The sequence below is a fragment of the Stenella coeruleoalba genome (genome assembly GCF_951394435.1).
Source record: "Stenella coeruleoalba genome assembly, chromosome: 16".
Classification (NCBI taxonomy): Eukaryota; Metazoa; Chordata; class Mammalia; order Artiodactyla; family Delphinidae; genus Stenella; species Stenella coeruleoalba.
The window spans coordinates 79,266,502-79,287,378 of NC_137162.1; the positions used below are offsets into that span (position 1 = coordinate 79,266,502).

At 42.5% G+C, this 20,877-nt stretch overlaps 1 protein-coding gene across 2 annotated transcripts in view; it reads left to right on the plus strand.

Moving 5' to 3' along the window:
* TARBP1 (tRNA guanosine 2 -O-methyltransferase TARBP1) overlaps positions 1–20,877 on the plus strand; it is a 61,658-nt gene that overhangs the window by 35,349 nt on the left and 5,432 nt on the right. For both annotated transcript variants that reach the window (XM_079899708.1, XM_079899709.1), the window contains exons 13-25: positions 1,832–1,941; positions 4,413–4,574; positions 6,745–6,932; positions 7,362–7,623; positions 7,728–7,916; positions 9,281–9,462; positions 9,639–9,710; positions 11,546–11,666; positions 12,535–12,645; positions 13,515–13,664; positions 15,433–15,519; positions 17,541–17,737; positions 19,334–19,415. In XM_079899708.1, coding sequence (XP_079755834.1) covers positions 1,832–1,941; positions 4,413–4,574; positions 6,745–6,932; positions 7,362–7,623; positions 7,728–7,916; positions 9,281–9,462; positions 9,639–9,710; positions 11,546–11,666; positions 12,535–12,645; positions 13,515–13,664; positions 15,433–15,519; positions 17,541–17,737; positions 19,334–19,415 — 1,913 coding nt within the window. The remainder of the gene's footprint in view (positions 1–1,831; positions 1,942–4,412; positions 4,575–6,744; positions 6,933–7,361; positions 7,624–7,727; positions 7,917–9,280; positions 9,463–9,638; positions 9,711–11,545; positions 11,667–12,534; positions 12,646–13,514; positions 13,665–15,432; positions 15,520–17,540; positions 17,738–19,333; positions 19,416–20,877) is intronic.

Consider the following 20,877-nt stretch of genomic DNA (forward strand, 5'->3'; position numbering starts at 1 on the left):
ACCCCACTATAATTATGGACTAATCTCTTACTCTAGGGATTATAATGTACATACTTTTTACAGTCGGCTTAGAATTAATATTTTGCCACTTAAAATTAACATAGAAATGTTACTACCTTATGGGTCCCTTAACCTCCTCCCCCCCATTTATTACAGATATCTTACATTTACTCTTGTTGAAAATCCTACTGGACAATGTTGTGTTTTTTGCTGTCAACCATCAAACACATTTTAAAGACTCAAGAGAAGAGTCTGTTGTATTTACTAAGATATTCACAGTTTCTTTTGCTCTTTCATCCCTGCCGTTCCATGTTTTCCTGTGGCGTTGTATACCGTTTGTTCGAAAAATGTCTTTTAATATTGCTTTTGTAGCAAGTTTCTTGGCAATGAATTCTCATGGTTTCCCTTCCTCTGAGAATGTCTTGATTTTGCCTTCTGAGTAATATTTTTGTTGGATATAAAATTCTGGTCTGATGGGTCTTTCCTTTCAGCAATTTAAAAGTGTTCCATTTGCTTCTGGCCTCCATGGTTTCTCAGTAGAACTCTGTAGTCCTTCACATTGTTTTTCCCCCCAGGTAATAAGTTGTTTCTCTGTGCTTTCAAGATTGTTTCTTCATTTTCGGTTGTCAGCAGTTTGGCTATACCGTGTCTGATTGCATATTTTATTGATTTGTTTTCAAGCCCACTGATTCTTTTCTCTTGCCTCTCCTTTCTATTAAACCCATCCAGTTGAGTTTTTAAATTTTCAGTTATTGTACGTTCAGTGATAAAAATCTCTGTCTGGTTTTTGTGTATATCTTCTCTTGCTTTCTTGAGACTTTCTGGTTTTCCATTTGTTTCAAGAGTGTGTGTTGATTGATTGTTGAAGCATTTTTTAATAGCTGCTTTAAAGTCTTGGTCAGGTTATTCTTAAATCACCATCATCTTGGTGTTTTCATTCGTAGATTCTTTTCCCATGTGAGATAGGGAATAGCTCACGCTTCATATACCCAGTTATTTTCGATTGTATCCTAGATATTTTGAATATTGTGTTGTGAGACCCTGGATCTTGGTCAGATCCTGAGACAGTGTTGATATTTTTGTGTAACAGACAGTCAGCCTGGCTTGGTTTAGGCCTCAATTCCTAATGTTCCGGCTTTTGTGGGTGCTGGTTCCACAGTTTTGTTTTCATGTCCTTTGCAATGCTATCTTGACCTGTGCCCCATGTGTTCCATCTGATGGTCAGGCTGGGACCTGTCCAGTTGTCTGTTAGCTCCGTTCTGAAAGTCTTCGACGTGCTGAATAGTATCACATCCAGGCCTAGCAGTTCAGGGGTGAGCCCAGAACTTGCTGGGGCCATTTTCCTGAGCGCCTCCCTCTCTGGACTCTCCTAAGTGCTCACCGTTCGGTTCTCTGAGATTCTCCTTTTTCATTCCCTGACCAGAAGGTGGGCGCCCAGTCTGCTGCCCGCTTTCTTGACTGCTCTGCCACCTGGGTCCAGTGTGTAGGAGGACAGGCGCAAACTCACCTCTGTTCAGGGTTACTTCTTTCTGAATCCATCTGCTGCTTTGTGCCTTTCAGAGTCTTCAAACAGCTGTTTGGAGTATTCCCTCCAGGTTTTGTAGCTGAATTCAGTGAGAGAGGACAGTGTGTCTTTGTTGCATCTTATCCAGAACTAAAACGCCTAAACGATTTTTAAGATTAATTGTAGAGGTCCCCATGGTATCAATGACTATTCTATTGTTAGAATTCATTTTTGGTAAGTGATTCATGTCTATGCTTAACATAGGTGAGCTTTTACTAGACCGCCGGGTGTACTTTGTACCAAATAAACTTATTTCTCTCCTTTTAGTTGCGCATACAGACGAGGTGTTTCCTCTCCTTCAGAACTTTGTCATGTCTACCACGGAGAGTGTTTCGGAATTTATTCTCAGAAGACTTACTATGAAGGAACTAAGTAGGGTATGTATGTGTGGGAGTAACTTTTCAGTCTTTTCATCAATATTTTGAGTGAGTACTGACTGGCAGGCACTGTATTAAGTTGAAAATTAACGTGATAGTTTCTCAAAAAGCGGCCTTTGGGAGCAGAAAAAGATATAAGCTTTCGGGCTTCCCTGGTGGCGCAGTGGTTGAGAGTCAGCCTGCCGATGCAGGGGACGCGGGGTCGTGCCCCGGTCCGCGAGGATCCCACGTGCCGCGGAGCGGCTGGGCCCTGCGCGTCCGGAGCCTGTGCTCCGCAACGGGAGAGGCTGGGCGGTGAGAGGCCCGCGTACCGCAAAAAAAAAAAAAAAAAAAAAGGGAAAGGTAAATGTGATTTTATCCTTCAGATGGAAAGATTTTTTAAAGTAAACTCATTATATAATAGTTTAAAATTATTTTGAAAAATCCACTCTTTCATACATTAGGTATTAGAATTCCCAATTAAGCACATTTGTTTGGTAGCTTATTAGAGTTTAATAAAAATCTCTTCCCCCATTTTCCTTCCCCTCAGCAGCGTGACGGTCAGTATCTAACAACTGGCTCTTGGGGGAAAAGCCCTGATTTGTAGTGTTTATTCGTTCCTGTGGTTGATTTCAAGCTGCCCGCACGGGGCCATGAATCAGGGAGAGATGAACCGTCCCCCTCACTTCACAGAGGAAACAGCAGCCTCGGCCGGCGTCGCCCCCGCTTCAGACTGCCCGGTGTCTGCCTCACCCACCCCTGAATCCATCCTCCCTGCCTTCCCTCCCTGACAGGAGAGGAAGGTGGTCTGGACCTCATCCCCTCCCATTTGCTCAGCGACTTTACCCTGTTGGTCAGCCTCTCTCTTTCTTGTATTTCTCACCTCTCCTTTCCTCCTGGATTCTTTCCGTGAGGAAAGAGAGAGGCTGATTAACAGGGTAAAGTAAGGGGTAAGGGTCCCTCATCTAACAAGGACCCGCTCAGTTCCACGTTCCTTCTGGTGCCCTGTTTCCTTCCCTTTGTGAGCTGGTCTGTAAACAGACCCCTCAGCTCCTGTGAGTAGAAGTGGCTCCTTTGTCCTGCACCTGGCGATGCTTTTCAGACCACGTTTCTCTTGACCCCCTCAGCCCCAGTGGACACTGTTGACGCCTCCGCCTTGAGACGCTGGCGTTTATGACATCATCCTCCTGCTGTTTCCCCTCCCTCTGGCCGTTACTCCCACGAATGTCCATTCTCTGCGGCGTAGCCTTGGAAGTCAGAGTTTCTCAGGTTGGCCCGGGCCCCTCCTTTTCTCATTCTCTCCCGTCTAGGTGACCTCACCGGCATCCCCAGCTTTAGTTATGCCAGGGCCCGTCACATTGCTTTCTACCTCAGACTGACCTTCTGAGGTGAACGCCCATTCAGCGAGTTGCTGTTTGACAACTCAGGTTGAATTTCCCCCATATACGCTGTTTAAAACTGAACTCCTTATCGTTCCTGCAGGAGGTTATCCGCCTTCCCCCGCCCCAGGTTCCCTTCTCGGTGGATGTACATGATCCAGCCGGTTTCTTCCAGCCTAAAACTTGGGAATCCTGGCAGCTTGATCCCTCACGCTCACCCCCTGTGTTCAGTCTTGGCACCAAGCCCTGGCGTTGTTTCCTTCTCTCTGCGTTGTATCCTAGAGCTCGGCAAAGCGCCTGGCATCTAAGCGTTGCTCGGTAAAAACTGCTACACTGCATGAATTCTGTGCTTCCTGTGTGCCACGGAAGCCTGAGGATAGAGGGATTGGCACAGCGATAATAAGCAAGGCTACCACCCAGGGCCAGTTCCTTCAGAATGCTTTCTCTCTTAATTCTTTCAACAAAAACCCTGTGACGGAGAGATACTACCCTCCCCATTTTACGGGTAAGGAATCTGAGGCCCAAAGAGGTTAGGTCTCTTGCAGTAGGTCACAGCTGGTGATGACAGAGCTGGACCGAACCCAGTCTGCCTGTGTCTGTGAGTCGAGAAGCCCTGCCTTTAATTCTGTCCCCTTCCCTGCCCCCCATCCAGCTTACTAGCTCTGATATGCCGGGTAAGTTGTTTAACCTCTCTGAACTTCGGAAAGTGGGACAGTGACCATTCCTCGTGAGAATGGAGTATTACAACTGCCTGAAGCAGAGGAAGTGGCAGTGGCAGTTGCTATACTTGTTACTGTGATTATTTATGATGTGTTAGCCTGGGATGCAAGAATTGGTAGAACATAGTTTCTGCCTTCCAGGGTCTCATAATCAAGGTGGGGAGCCAGCCGAGTAAGTCGCGCTGATTGCAGAGTCACCGTCTAAGCACAGAGGAGGACGTGCTTAGCTCTGCCTGGGGAGTTGATGGAAGGCTTCCTGGAAGAGATGACTTCTCCTCTCATCAGTGTCGTCTTTCAGTACTTTTAGATAAACTAATTTATTTCCTGCCTAAACTCTCATAGCTTTGTGAAAATCATGAACCTTGCTTGTTAAGTGTTTTATTGTTTCTCTTAGGTTTCAGATCTGGAACGTTGCCATTTGTACCTGATGGTATTAACTGAACTTATAAATCTCCACTTGAAGGTTGGATGGAAAAGAGGCAACCCTATTTGGAGAGTTATTTCTCCTTTGAAGAACGCATCCATTCGGCATCTTCAAGAGATGGACCGTGGACAGGTAATCCTCTTTGCTTCAAGGCTTGTAATTATGTTGAGTAAGGCATACACAGAATACATATTTGACTGTTGGACAATATTTTGATACATAAAAAGCATCTGCTGAAATTTAATTTTGAAAACAATATCCCTCGTTCATCATATTTGATGAAGATTGGGACTCCTGTCGTAATATTAGGTACATAATAAAGGTGTGGTGACTGCAATCGTAAAATCGTTTAGATACAGATAGTGGATATTCACTAGGTCTTTTGCCTGGGTACCAGTAAGGGACATTTTGATGTGTCCAAATTCACCAGTCCAGTGTCCAGAGCCTCCATGCTTGGATTTCTACCTCATTTTCTAGCCCAGTTCACAGCATCTCCCCTTCCTTTCCACAGAGCCCCCTATGCTGCAGTCACGCTAGGCCACCATAGGGAGCTTCACAGATCACAGCACATGCCATATCCTGCCTCATCTGGGCTTTCATCGTGTCTCGTCCTTCCACTGAGAACGCCCTCCCCTCAACATACACTTGTCAGTATCTGGTGCATCCTTTTCGTCCCAGCTCAAGTTACATTTTCTCTTAAATGAAATTTGATCAGTGTCTCATTCTTTTCTTCATTTACCTGTTGCTCTTTATGCCTCCATTTTTGTGTTTTTTTCCATCTTACTTGTTTTTGGAATAATTTATGTATATATGTCTTCTCCACTAGATTTCAGTACCTAGAGGCATTTCTGAAACATGATATAATAAGGCATAGTGGTTATGAGCACAGGCTTTGGAGTTAGACTTCCTGGTTCTGAATCCTGGCTTTATCTTTACTGGCTGTGTGACCTTGGGGAACTTACTTAACCTCTCTGTGCTTCATTTACTGCACCTGCGAAATAAGGGTTATAAGGTTGATGTGAGAATTAAAGCAAGCTCATGCATGGTGAACCTTTAGAACAGCACCTGGCACATAGAGAGTCCTCAGTAAATGTTCGCTGTTTTCCCTTAACACACACGGTAAGGGTTTTAAAAATTTGAGCTGAATCCTAGTCTAGTCTGGGCTGCTAATTAAAATAGCTACTTGATTGCTTTAATAATCTGATTTTTAAAGTAGTTTTCGAGAACCGTATTAAAAGAAAATTATAAGGAGAACCGATGAATATTTCAGCATCCTGTCTACCGCATATTAGTGGATTAGTGGATTAGCGTTGCAAAAAGACACTGTGAGTTTTGAATGTAGACCAGAATTGTGAACCATACCACAGTGATTTTTAAAGACTGGCTTAGTCTCTACTAATTCACTGAATTCCTTTAAGGTTAATAGGGAACGTATTGGCTCAAAAGTAGCCCTGAATTTTATTTCCTGTATTGGCAGTGTTGCTAAGTAACATTCATCTGCAGAGATACTTGTCTGTGGTGGTGGTGAGGGAAGGTATGAAATCAGTAGTAGAAGGTTCCTTTCTGGAGAGATGTTACTGGTGGGCGGTATTTGGCAGAACTGCTTTGGTCTCTCAGGGAAGTATTTTCCCTATCTAGGTCCTTACCTGCACTCCTGGCTCCTTGGTTGAGATTATTGACTTTCTCTCTGTAAGAACAAAGCCAGGCTGTCTTGGTTTCCTCCTTTCTGCTGCTCCCTGTAGAGTTCCAAGTGCTTTACGTGAAATAACCGATTTATTTAACCTTCACAATAATCCTGTGAAGTAGATTCTGTTACTGTCCCCATCTTACAGACGAGTAAACCAGGGTGTAGTGTGTCCACAGTCAGCTGGTGGTAAGTGCAGAGCCAGGGTCCAGACCCAGGCCACGTGGTTCGAGTCCAGCCCTTAACTGCTGTGCTGTGTCACCAGAAGCAGCGTGCAGCCGACTGAAGGAGGTGTTTATAGATATGCCAGGAGTCTTTTTTTTTTTTAAGTCTACTTTAGCCAAACAGCTGAAATAAGACTCACCCATCGGAACTTTGTGTCCAAGTTGTCTTGTAGTCTGAATTGCTGAATTTTTATGGCCACTTTGTTTGCCACCAGGTCTGTACAGAAATGGTAAAGAGTGACGTACATTGGATTTCCTTTTATTTCCTCTGATATTCAGTAGCAGGCACAAAGAGGGGAAGGAGGGCGTGAGATTCCCATAGACTGGGAGCTCAGGTCCTTATTGGTTAGGATTTGCTTATGTTCAATAAAAGATTGTCCCATTTGCTCCCCAGGAACCGACACTGGGTAGACAGATTCAGAGAGTCGTTAGTATGGCTGCCTTGGCCATGGTGTGTGAGGCCATTGACCAGAAGCCAGAGCTACAGCTGGACTCTCGGGATGCGGGAGCCACGGAAAGGTTCCTCTCCTCTCTCCAGCTCAATCAGACGCTGCAGAAGCCCCACGCAGAGGAGGACAGCAGGTGTGTTCACCCCTTGGAGAGAAGCATATACGTGAAAGGCATCTTTTTTGCTCGTGTTTAAAAATCCATTTTTGTTTGAGTCATTGAGATAATTAGTGACTGCTCAACCTTACGTAGAGGGTCATGGAAGCTTCGAGATGAGGCTTCATTCAGGATAACATATCATCAAATTATTCATCCCTGTTACTGGAAACCCATTAACTTTTCTGCATTTAGTTTTCAGTGAATCATTTAAAGTGAGTGCAAGTACCTACTTTCAGTGTAGTTAGGAAATTGAGGTTTGTGTTGTTTCCTTGTTTATTGGTAGACAGGATATTTAATAATGACTGTTTAATTTCTCCCCTTGTAAGGGTAGTGTACTACCACACGCAAAAGAAATTGAGACAGACTCCAAGAAGGATGGGGTAGTGACTTTATTCTTTGTCTCAGTTTTTTTGAAGAGTCATCATCTTCCCAAGGATGGGGGAAGATAGTTGCACAATATATTCACGATCAGTGGGTCTGCCTCTCTTTCTTGTTGAAAAAATATCACACCCTTATACCAGCCTCAGAGGACGAAATTCTGGAACCCATTCTACCTGCTGTTCAAATGCCAATAAGGACTTTGCAGTCGGCACTAGAAGCCCTCACAATTCTTCCTTCTGATCAAGTTTTACCTGTGTTCCACTGCATGAAAATTTTGGTTCCCAAGGTAAGATACAGTGAGACCGGAATTAAAGAATAACCATAAGAACAGACCATCAGTTTCTGAAATGGTGATAATTATGTATTTCTTTTTTTTTTTTTCCCTACCAGCTTCTGACCTCCTCTGAATCTCTCTGCATAGTGTCTTTTGACATGGCTTGGAAAATCATAGCTTCTTTAAGCAACACTCAGCTGATATTCTGGTCTAACTTAAAAGCTTTTGTTCAGTTTGTTTTTGATCCCAAAGTTCTTACCATTGCTGCCAAAATCAAGGGCCAGGCATATTTCAAAATCAAAGAGGTAACTTTTTTTAAAATTGGGATTAAAAAACATGTAACATAAGATGTGGCATCTTAACCATTTTTAAGTGTACTGTTCAGTAGTGTTAACTATTATTTACATAATTGTGAAAGACCCCCAGAACTTTTTCATCTTGTGGAACTGAAGCTCTGTCCCCATTAAGCATCTCCCCTTTCCCCACCCCGCCTTCCAGCCCCTGGCAAGCACCGTTCTACTTTATGTCTGTGAATCTGATGATTTTAGAAAAAAGAGGGAACTTTTTGTTTTCATTTTAATTTGTGTGACCTGTAGCACATGAAGAAGAAGTTATATTTGTAATTACATATTAGATTCGTTATTTATTTATTCAGTCAGTAAATATTTTGAACCTTCTTCAGTGTCATGAGTAAGAACAAAACCTGCTAGATGTAAAGAAGCAGGTGCACAGCGGTAGCCCATGAACCACACCTGCCTTACAAACATATTTGGTTCATATAATAAAATTAAAATCTTTTGAATTAGTTGCCAGCTTTTAAGGATTGGGAACTTTGCATGAAAATCTGTATTTCCTCTTCTCTTGGAAAATTGTATGATCTGGTAACGCTGGTCATTCCTACGTGACAGCAGTGTCCCGGCGGTCACTGGTCCCTGGCCCGTCCAGGTGGGGCACACCCTTTCTGTTGCTCCAGTCCAGACCGTGGCTTGATTTCTCCTGGACCCTGAGGGCAAACGTCACTTGCCATTTGCCAGTGCCTCTGTGCGGTTGCTTTTCTTGTTCAAGGAAATATTTCTCTGGATATAACCTATCCAAAGGTCTTTCTGGTTTCTGGAGGCATTTGTGTTTACAGTCACGGATACGTAGTAGGGAACATAAGGTGATGGAATTACATCATGCCTCAGATTCACATTCGCTCCTTATCCAAAGGGGCAGATGGAAAATAAATCCATTTATTACCCTGCCGTCTCTGCGTCCTTTCCTGACCCACGGTACACACTGAGAGAGGGGGGCCTCTTTTGTTTTGAGGAAAGGGAGGCCCCTGGCAAGTGCAAAGAAAACTGAAAATGTCAAGGGTGGGGCGTTTTTTCTCCCTCTCACTCCCTATCACTGTGGGCAGTTGTTCCTCTGGGATAGTTCTGGGTGAATATCAGTATCAGTAAAATTTTATTTATTTTTAGTATTAAATGAAAAATTAGCATTCTGTGATTGGTTCGCATCGTGCAAACAGGGAAGAGTTTTTAATTTTTTAGACTCTGTTTATGGTTATGTTGAAACTGTCATTTGAAGGCATTCAAGTAACAGTTTTTAGCAACATGAATTTTTTTTTCTCTTTTTTGAAAAAACTTAATTGGTCAAAGGATAAAGGAACTATTGTATTTCATTCCAGATTATGTACAGGATAATTGAAATGTCTGCTATAAAAACTGGAGTCTTCAATATATTGATCAGTTATTGCTGCAAATCTTGGATCGTTTCTGCTTCAAATGTGTCTTTATCTACTGCTAAAAATTACAGCGAACTTGTCCTTGAGGCGTGTATATTTGGAACGGTGTTTCGGCGTGATCAAAGGTAAAAGATGCCATTATTTCAGCCTCACGTAACTTATATTAAGTGTCTATTTGGGTAGAATTGTATCTTTATTTTAAGGCTTTCAGTTAGAAGAATATTGATTAATTTTTAATTTGGGACTTTAATTTTTTTCTTCTAAAACTTGTTGTTCTTTGTCACATGTGTTTTATGGAAAGACTTATTCAGGATGTACAGACCTTCATAGAAAATCTTGGGCATGAGTGTGCAGCGAACACAGTTATTGAAAAGTAAGTATGGTGGGTCCTCCATATCTTGATATAAATGCGGCATTCAAAACATAACATCACATGAGAAACATTCTGTATAAGGTATTGCATGAGCCTTCCAAATTGTGTTAGAAATTATATTGCCTTGCTAATATATTTTCTTCAGATCTGTCACTATTTACTGAAATATGATAAACTTTAAAAAACTTTAGTGTGGGGCTTCCCTGGTGGCGCAGTGGTTGAGAGTCCGCCTGCCGATGCAGGGGACACGGGTTCATGCCACGGTCCGGGAGGATCCCACATGCCGCGGAGCGGCTGGGCCCGTGAGCCATGGCCGCTGAGCCTGCGCGTCCGGAGCCTGTGCTCCGCAACGGGAGAGGCCACAGCAGTGAGAGGCCTGCGTACCACCAAAAAACAAAAAAAATTTAGTGCCAACTCCAGCATAAATAAGGAAATAACTGTGGGGAATATGCAATCCCTATCCCTCTTCTTTATTTGGGTGGAGGGGTGATCATCAGTGCACATAGTTTTTTTTTTTTTTGGCTAAAATCCACTATTTAACAAGTCACTATGCTCACGCAAAAATAAAATTACTGTTGGAATAGGCCCTAAAGTTTTGATGTCTGGGATAAGCCTATTCTTATCTAACCGCTGAAATAATTTTTTTGGAGCTTTTTTAAAAGCTTTTATTTTCTCACATAATTTTCAAAACTTTGCGCATAAGTGTTTATGAAGAAGATAATAAATTGTGTTGTCATGATTCACTTTGATTTTAGAGTTTAGGACAACAAATGACAGTTGTGTACAGTTACCACAAAGTTTATTATTCGAAGAGTCATAGCTGTGTTTTAAATCTGCCACTTTTCATTAAATATATACATTTTTCCTTGTTAATTATTTTAATTTTTTGTTTTCTTGGCTGGTTATAGTATAACAATAAGTGACATTTATTTAGTTGACGTTTCCAGAATATTTTGATTTCTACTAGACAGATATTGTTAAATTAAAATGACATTTATTCACATTATAGTCATTTTAATGAACCTGGAAATAATGAACAATTTCAGTGAATTTATTTTTCCCCATTTGGATACTGAAAATGCTGGGATGCTCAGCACATACAGTGAGTGCTCTCTGAGTTTGCCCTTCGCTTAGAGACGTGCACTTAGAGTGCACGGTGACGACAGCATCGAGGTGTTGGTGTGTGTTCTTGCCCCTGAGCAGGAGGTGTCTGTGGTCCTCTTCCAGGAACAGTGTCATGAGCTGTGATCTGTTTTGTCCACAGATAAGGTATTATTGACCCAGTATCAGTAGCGTGTGCCTTGTTTTTCCAGAAGTCTGGGTGAATTTGTGCTCATTCAGACTTTGTGTACAGGATCTCCTGTTGATGTATTCGTTACCGTCCACTGTCTATCCTGATTTAAAATGCATTGTCAGGGGAGGGGGAAGGGTGAGCTGGGACAAAGCGAGAGAGTGGCATAGACACATATACACTACCAAACGTAAAATAGATAGCTAGTGGGAAGCAGCCGCATAGCACAGGGAGATCAGCTAGGTGGTTTGTGACCACCTAGAGGGGTGGGATAGGGAGGGAGACGCAAGAGGGAAGAGATATGGAAACATATGTATATGTATAACTGATTCACTTTGTTATAAAGCAGAAACTAACACACCATGGTAAAGCAATTATACTCCAATAAAGATGTAAAAACATAATAATAAAATGCATTGTCATTAAATATGAAGCTCCTTAATTTTAGAAAACTTTGGAAGGTTTTGATATTTTGAAATTAATACCTAATGTATTTTTTAATTTTGAAAATGTATTAACATAACTATCATTTTATATTTTTTAGTACTAAAAGAGAGGACCATTACGTGAGAATTTGTGCTGTCAAGTTCCTGTGTTTATTAGATGACTCAAATATGTCTCATAAGTTGTTTATGGAAGATCTTGCAATCAAGCTATTAGAAAAAGTAAATATGCTTTCTTTTACCTTAAAGTATCTTGACTTAGCAGTTCAAGCACTCGCAGTGACGTACCAGAAGTAAACCTGCCAATTGGCTGAAGTTAGACAGCACAGGCCGTGAAAGCCGGGGAGAGCGCTGCTAACGTAGGAGGACTCTGTGCTGCCGTTGCCTTGTGTCTGGTGACGGCACTGTCCGTTTACTGAGGTGCCCCCGTCTCAGTGGTGTTTATATCAAATTGCAGATTCCATTATTCCAAACTTAACGCCATCAAGGGGCATTGTATTCCCTTGCTAATATATATTCTTCAGATCTGTCACTATTTACTAAAATACGATAAACTTAAAAAAACTTTTAGTGCAAAGTCCACCCCTGTGACCCCATGTCTCCCCCTTAACTGGGCACAAGGAAGGAGAAGTATATTTTCAGGTACTTTTTTTACTACGTAAATTTGTATGGTTCCTTTTCTAATTTTAAAAGCAGATACGTTTAGACTTCCTGGTGGCCCAGTGGTTAAGACTCCACGCTTCCAATGCGGGGGGGGGGGGGGGGCATGGGTTCGATCCCTGGTCAGGCAACTAAGATCCCACATGCTGCACGGCGTGGCCCAGAAATAAAAATAAATAATTAAGTAAGAATAATAAAACTTTTTTTTAAAAGATAAGTTAAACAAAAGAACGAAATTCATTGTTTTGAAAGGAAACTTGGGAAAAGTATCATAAGAAAGTGTCTTTCTTATCCTTCTGCCTTTCAGAGTATAACAGGCTCCTATGCCCAGTTTATACTTTTTAAACTTGAAGTTGTCACTGATTTTATTTTCATTAATCACGAATTCAGTAGGTAATTTAATATTGGTCCCACCCTCTCCCCCTCCAAGGACGAATTGGTGTCCAAGTCAAGAACTCGATACTATGTGAACTCTCAACAACACAGAGTGAAAAACCGAATATGGCAGACTCTGCTTGTACTTTTCCCCAGATTCGATCAGGTATGACATTTATTCCATTCGTACCTTTAAGCATAATGTTTTCATATGAATAAACTATGTAGTAGAAATTGTCATGTGCTACTTTAAAATTGAGAAAGTCGTCTGCTTAAAATTTATACTTTAGTTCTTAAAATTGAAGTTTATTCAGAAGTTTTTTTAATAGAATACTAAGGCAATTAGGTGTTGTAGAAATAAATTGGAAACTGATTTACATGGCCCCATTTAATATATTTTTCCCCTCAGTATTTTATTGTCATATTTTAGCTCTTTAAAGACTCATATGCCACGATAAAACTTTAAGCTGTTTTTTTAATAGTGACTATTTCTTAATTAAAATTAGTAACCATTTTCAAAGTTGATAAGGAGTAGATTTTAATTTTTCCCACCACAGAAGAGAAATCACTATGGGACATGATAGAGACTAGTGCTGCTAAGGTGGTAGTCATAATGTGACATATAAATGTATCATCACAAAGTGAGAGAGTGGCACTGAGATATATACACTATCAAACGTAAAATAGATAGCTAGTGGGAAGCAGCTGCACAGCACAGGGAGATCAGCTGGGTGCTTTGTGACCACCTAGAGGGGTGGGATAGGGAGGGTGGGAGGGAGGGAGACGCAAGAGGGAAGAGATATGGGGACATAGGTATATGTATATGTATAGCTGATTCACTTTGTTATAAAGCAGAAACTAACACACCACTGTAAAGCAATTATACTCCAATAAAGATGTTTAAAAAATAAATTATCATCACATCATGTTGTACACCTAAACTTATACATTATATGTCAGTGCTATCTCAATAAAAATACATTTTTTAAAATTAATAACTATAACAGTTTAATTTGTGTGCTTTATTTTTCTCAGAATTTCTTGAATAGAATTACTGACAAGATTTTCCAGGCTGGTTTCATCAATAATCAAGCGTCCATAAAATATTTTATAGAATGGATTATTATACTGATTCTTCATAAATTCCCTCAATTTCTTCCGAAGTTCTGGGACTGTTTTTCTTACGTAAGTAAAGGAGGTTTTTCATAATTTTTTTTAATGAAGAAAAGATCTTAGCTATGCTGGGAGATTGTTTCACTTTAATAGTTTTCTGGCTGTCAGTTGCCCTGCCCCTGATGTACCGACACCCTAAATTGTGTTTTGCAGGATTTGAATTAATTTAGACAGAGACAGAAAGCCCTGGCGTTTATCTTGAGTATAGCATAATTTTTATCTGAGAGTTCTTCTGTTCCAACAAAACAAAGATGGAAAAGGTTTCTGTTGTTAAGGAGTAAGGGAAATAGGCGCCTTCTATATTTTTATTTACCAAGCAAAGTCTTTGTTTGATCTTAGAGATAAGAATGCTGAGGAATTGGGCACTTCCCTGGTGGTCCAGTGGTTAAGACTCCGTGCTTCCAATGCAGGGGTGCAGGTTCGATCCCTGGTTGGGGAACGAAGATCCCACATGCTGCAGAGTGCAGCCAAAAAGTAAAAAAAACAACAAAAGAAAAAAAGTGATCAGGTCGTCCACTTTCAGCTGTGCGTGGCCTGCAGATCTCACGTGGCCTGTGCCCTCTTCCCCATCCAGTCCGTGTGCCCCACGTTCCCACCTCTGCAGTCGAGTCATGGATGCATGCATGGGCTCAGTTTTCTGTTGCTGGAACATTCCAAAGGCCAGGGGTGTGAACAACACTCTGCTATTTTTCCTGCTTCTGGATTGACAGGACCAGGCTGGGCTGTTGTGCATGTGGTGTCCACTGGGCTGGGACCTGCAAACGACTTCTTCGGCCACGTGCTTATCACCTTGGCTGCAGTAGTGGGGACAGCCGTGGTGCGGAGCACCACTGGTTCTGCAGCTGTGTGTGTGGTCGCTCAGGGTGCCGAGGACGAGCGTTCCAGGAGGACGCGCCCTGGTGAACCCGCACGTTCCCAGCCTCTGATCGCGTGCTGCTTATTGGCCAGGGCAGATGGTGTGACCAAGCCCCCCAGGGGGCGGGGCCCGCCTTAGGGCCTGATTACTGGACAGCTTGCTTCATCGGGGGCCCCCGTTTGGCCGAGTACCGCCTGACCTTTTCTGTTCTTTTTCCTTTCTGCCTGCATAACTGCTGCTCTTCCTTCAGATCGCAGTTCATGTGTCGTTTGTGTCTTTTTTTTTTTTTTTTTTTTTTTTTGCGGTACGCGGGCCCCTCACTGTTGTGGCCTCTCCCATTGCGGAGCACAGGCTCCGGACGCGCAGGCTCAGCGGCCATGGCTCACGGGCCCAGCCGCTCCACGGCATGTGGGATCTTCCCGGACCGGGGCACGAACCGGTGTCCCCCGCATCGGCAGGCGGACTCTCAACCACTGCGCCACCAGGGCAGCCCTCTTGAGGCTCTTTTTAAGCAGCTGCAGGGCCCCATTTAACCTCTGCTTCTCCCCTCCGCACGGGGGCCTTTGCCTCCCGCTTGCCTGTCTTGGTTCGTCTTGGTCATCTTCAGCTGTTCCCCCGCCCACCCCCGCTTTCTCCAGCCAGCCCTTCTCTCCCTGCAGTGAGCTCACCCTGGTCTCCCCCAGGTACTCCTCGCCTGAGTGGTTAGCGGCCGTGTGTCGGATGAGTGTTGTGCGTGCGGGCATTTGACTCTGGGACGTTCCTGTGCTTTCTCGCTTTTCCTCCTCTCCTCCCACCCAGGCCGTGGCTGCGTCGGGGAAGAGCCGGCCTCATGGCCCGGGCCCCAAGCATGCAGCCCGGCGCCTTGATGTGCACGGGCTCGCGGCAGCCTTGAGTGACTGTTTCGTGTATCTGATTTATTTTCAGGCCGAAGAAAACCTTAAAACAAGCATTTGTACGTTTTTATCAGTTTTGTCGCATTTGGACATCATTACTGAAAATATTCCAGAGAAGGTAGGTTTATATTGTTTATGAGAAGAGTTCAGACTTGACTGTCAAAATAGAACTTATACATTTGTGCTGACTGTTCTCATTTAGAGTAGTCCTTGTGTGTTTTGCAGTTTCTCCCCTTCCACTCCCCTCCTAATGGCACACGCACTTAGACACAAATGCACAATAAGGTGTTACCCACGGGCACACACACACTGAGATAACGCCTGAGCCCATGTTAAATCTCTAGACAAATTAATGGGCAACTTTTAATGATAGGACGCTTAACTTTATGCAAGTATTTACGTAAGATTATTTAAATAAGACTTCCCTTACTGCATTTAACTGTTCCTTGGCTGGCAGAGTTATTTAACAAATGCTTGTACAAAGAAACTCATGGTCAGAGTATTAAAAGCCATTGTGTTATTGAAGGTTTATATAAAATGACTGTCATTATTCAGAGTGTGAAAGGCAGTTCTTCATCTTTCTCAGGTTTAAAGCATCTTCCCTAGATAAGTAGAGATCTTAGCTAATTCTGGTTAATCACTATGGCAACTGTGAAGAATTCAGGAAAACCTGCCGGTAAAGATTTAGAGCAAGATTCTATATTATTGAATCTACATAGAGGGTACTTATATGTTGTAAATTCTGGGAGAAACTTAACACAGTCGACCCTCGGTCAACACAGGCGTTGGGAGTACCGACCCTCTGCGCAGTGGGAAATCCACATGTAACTTTACAGTCACCGTAATTCAAGGTTCCTCATCTGTATCTGTGGATTCAACCACCCGAGGATCCTGTAGCACTGTAGTACGTCTTTAGTGAAAAAAAATCCACATATAAGTGGACCTGCACAGTTCAAACCCCTGTTGTTCAATGGTCAGCTGTCTGAAAGAAATGTTGTTTAGTGTTGAAAGTGAGGTAAAAATATTGGGGGGATAGGTTTCCTAGAACTTTTCAAAGTGTTGTCTTTAAGCACAGTAACAATCAGATTTCGTTGTTAACCTATTTCATCAATCCTAAGAACAGGTCTTTCTTCCCACCGCATTTTAACCTCAAAAACCATGATAATATCTTAAAATTGATGGTGTGTTACAGTGTCTGTCAGCCAGATGGCAGTGTGTTAGTTATAGTTATGTGAAAACTTGTGTTAACACCTTCTGGTAAGAGTTACGAAAGCTCTAGCATCAGGTAATAGCAGTTGTTATCTTTCTGTTTTAAATATGTGCAGGGAAGAGATTTGCTTACAATCTGTTGAGAGAAGTAAGATAGACAGGAAACTGTACTATTGCAGGGCTCTTAGCTTGGTGCAGCCCAGTAACATTTACAGATGAGCCGTTTGTAGGAGCATTAAGGTAGCTCCTGATACCTGTATTAAAAGTTTGAGTCCATCTGGTTTCCACATTAATACATGTCACTTCCTTTGCCTTTCAATATCTGTTGAACTGTGTGGTTTTAGAAATCAAGGATTATCATTGCATAAAATCTCCTGGCCGTGAAGGTGAAAAACTGTGAATTCCCAGGAAAAGACTACAGGGAAGTTTAAACTCTTATTATTTTTCTCCCCACTTCTTAATTTTCCTGCCACCACTCAGTGCTGTGTGGGTCCAAGGTCACTATTAGGGAAAACAGAGTAGTTCAGACCAGGGGAAAACAGCATTTTATGAGGTACCTTGCTCAAGTTCACTTAATATTTCTAACTTTTTCAGCCCATGGTAAGGTAGTAAGTGATGGAGACTTCTTTAAAACACTGGTCATACAGTGGTTAGCATGAAAGTACATCATTCAGATTAACCTAGGTACTGGAGTATGGGGGAGAACATGTGTGGCAGCATGGTAAATAAAAACTAAAGAGCTGGGAAGATACTTCTCCTTCTTGAGGAAATCACTCCTGCCAGTGTATCCGTCTGAGAATGACGATGCAAAAACAGCGAAATAAGATTTTACTTTGTAGCATTTTTGTCACCTGTACTCCTTGTTCTTGGTCATACAGTCAAGGGTAAAATGGTCCATGTTTACATCTGAAGAATGTTTCTCCTTTTCAGAAACTCATTCTGAAGCAAGCCCTTATTGTCGTACTGCACTGGTGTTTTAATCACAATTTTAGCATTCGACTGTATGCCTTAGTTGCTCTTAAGAAAATCTGGAGCATGTGTAAGACATTGCACGTTGAAGAACTTGATGCTTTGACTTCCGTTATTGAATCCAGTCTGAATCAAGTGGAAAACATGCACGGAGCAGGGTAAGCAGACCTTGTCCCCTTCCCCTCGGTCCGGCATTGTGTGCAGAGAGGGCAGAGAGGGTGCCCAGCTTTCAGCAGCTCCTGTTTACCCATCACGCTGCAGTGCACAGAGCTCGGATTAAGCAGCATTTAAGCAGCTCACTATTTGATGTGCAGTTTAATTACAGTTCTAAGTGCTGTCAGCTCTGTCATTGACCTCTTTTCTTTTTCTTTTTTTTTGCTCTTTAATCCTTGATCTTTAATTTAGGGACCTCTAGACGTTTCTCTTCAGCGTAGCCAAATGTTTTCATCCTCTGTTGTCAGAGAACTGCTGAGAAGTAGCATGACCGGACTCTAAAGCCATGCTCATAACCCCTCAGATGTCCGGGTTAAAGCTGGAAGCTCTTGCCTTTTTCTTTTCTAAGAGAACTTCTCTATCCCCCAAACAAAATCCTAGTCAGATGCTCAGTATCAAACAGATACAACACCGCTGCTGTGATGGAGTAGGTCGGGGTGCACGACTCAATAGCAAAACCCAGGGGGATGGGAGCTCGGACACACGTTGGGGTGCTGTCCTTTGAAGAGACCCTTGAAAGCCAAGGGGCAGAGAAGACAGGTGCATAAGGAGGGGCCAGTCTCTCATCTCAGGTCTCCTCTCCTCACCCCGCTGATGCTGAGGCCCAGCCGGCAGTGACAGGAGGGGCTGGGAACTCAGGGGTGAAGGAGGTACGCTGGCCAGAGTAGGAGAATGATCTCACCGGGAGGGCATCTTGAAATTGCTGCTCAGCTTTTGGGTTGTCGGTCATGAATTTAAACTGAAACCTGCCGGTGGCCATGTTTTGTCACTTTTATTCCTCCCTCTTTTGCCTTCTAAAACTTGACACATTTTTGGGTTTTGTTGTTGTGAGCATGTACCTAAGTATTTAAAACCTCTTACTTTCATCTGGCTTAACAAAAGCTGGTACAGTTTGGCTGCGTGTCGTGGATCTTCAGGGTAGAAAACGTGACTTAGGTGGACTTCCCTGGCAGTCCCGAGGTTAAAACTCCGCGCTTCCACTGCAGTGGGCAATCCCTGGCCGGGGAACTGAGATCCCACATGCTGCGCGGCGCAGCCAGAAACAAAAAAGGAACTTATGTAACGATTTTCTCTCCTCAAAAAAAAAAAAAAGCATTTATGGCCAGAGAGAGACATAAGGATCCCAGCCTAGATTTCTTACATGGTTCCCTTTTAGAATTCTTTTTGCCCAAGCAAGGGAGTTGTACCTGCGGCAGCCGTTCCTGTGAGATTTTCCCATCGTTGTCTGTTGACTGACGACTGTCTCCTCGATGGAGTGGAGACCTGAGTTTCATTCTTGTTGAGTCATTGTTTGACGTAGGACTGTGAGAGTTATTTAATTTCTTTGTCTGTCTTTGAGTTTCACTTCAAAACGTCAGATTTAGGGTCAGCTTTTAAGGACGCTGATCTTGGAGATAGGGGTTATAAATCTTGGGATAAAATTCACAAGATTTTCCATTCCTTCTAAATTCTGCAGTGCCTCTTTAAGAGAGCTACTTGGCTTTCCCCCTTACTGGAGTGGGTTCACTAGTCTGTACCTCACATGTATCTTTAACACTTAGGAACGCGAAGAAGAATTGGCAACGGATCCAGGAGCATTTCTTTTTTGCAGCGTTCCACCCACTTAAGGACTACTGTCTGGAGGTGAGCAGAGGGTCTCATTTGCGAACGACTCTCTTCCGTATCTTTAGTCCCCGTGCTTCCTTTCTGCCGCGGTTGTGGAAGGTGTACTGAGGTTAACTGTCCTTACAGCACCGCCTTCACGGTCGTAAAGTGCTCCGTGTAATTTTGTCACGGCTGCTTGCGCTTCACTCTTCAGCAGTGAAAACTGGCTAGTCATTTTCACTTTCTGTTTCTCAGGCAGTGTCTGGCTTGTAAACACTGGAAGGGGGAATATTTAACTCTGAACAGAAATCTGTTCTGACATTAAAAGGAAATGAGTGAGAACATTTGTGCAGGTGAGATCTGTTGTAACGAACGAAGCCCACTGTTATGAAAGAGCGAGAAGATCTACTCTTTCGTTAAGTGCCTGTTTTAGGTTCTGGATGGCTGGCATTGTATAGCAGATGACCCACCATCTCAGTGATCCTAACAGAATGTGCTTATATAATTCCTTTAAACTTATTACAGTTAGCATGTGAATTAATAGACAGATTATTAAAATTGGTACATATATTACTTTCTCCCTTTTTCGACTACAGTTACAGCCTTGGAATTTAAAACGTGATCTAGGAATCTGGAAGTATCAGAAACTTCAGCTACCATGCATAAGCAGTTTTTTGTTGTTGTTGGGTTGTGTGTGTGTGTGTGGATTACTAATAAGCTGGCCTTTAAAAAAAATACAGATCTATATGTTGTGAGATAGTCATCATAAAACATTACTGTGTACTTTGTTGCTTCATTGCAAAAATTATTTAGGATTTTTCAAATATTTTAACGTGCTCTGTTCTGTGTCCTTTAGCGCCCAGAATGCTTTGTTTGACATCTTTCTGAAGGACTCTTAATAACTCTCTAGTGCTAAGTCAGCCTTTTCTATTCAGTTCTCCAGCAGGAGTAAGTCCCTTGCTTCCACTTTTCCTTCATCCTGACTTTGACTGCCTCACCCTCATATGTTTTATATATTTTATTCTCTATTAATTATACGAACCATAACTGTACATATCAAAGTAATGGCACACAAGAACTCTGTTTCTCTGTACGTTTGGAGCTATGCTTGGTACGTACTTAATGAACAGTTGCATTCATCATGCCAGTTTCCATTTGCACAAATATTGCTAATAAAGAGAAAACCATATTCATTCTAAAAACTTTCATGAAGACTTGGACATTGTTATAAGTTTATTACTTTAGTTTTAAATTGCCTGCTGTGCTTCTGACTCCTGTGCCTTTTCACATTTGAGGGTTATCTGGATCTCAGTTTTCTTGTCATAGGTAAGAAAAGGGGAGGATTGTCATGTAGTGACTGAATAACTGCTGTTCACAGTGGTGTCACCCTGTGCAGTTTACAGATCACTTTCATGTGCTCTTTTCACCTGATTTTACCCTCATTTTACCAGTGAGGAAGTTGAAGCTGAGAGAGGCTAATGGCTTGTCTAACGTCACACAG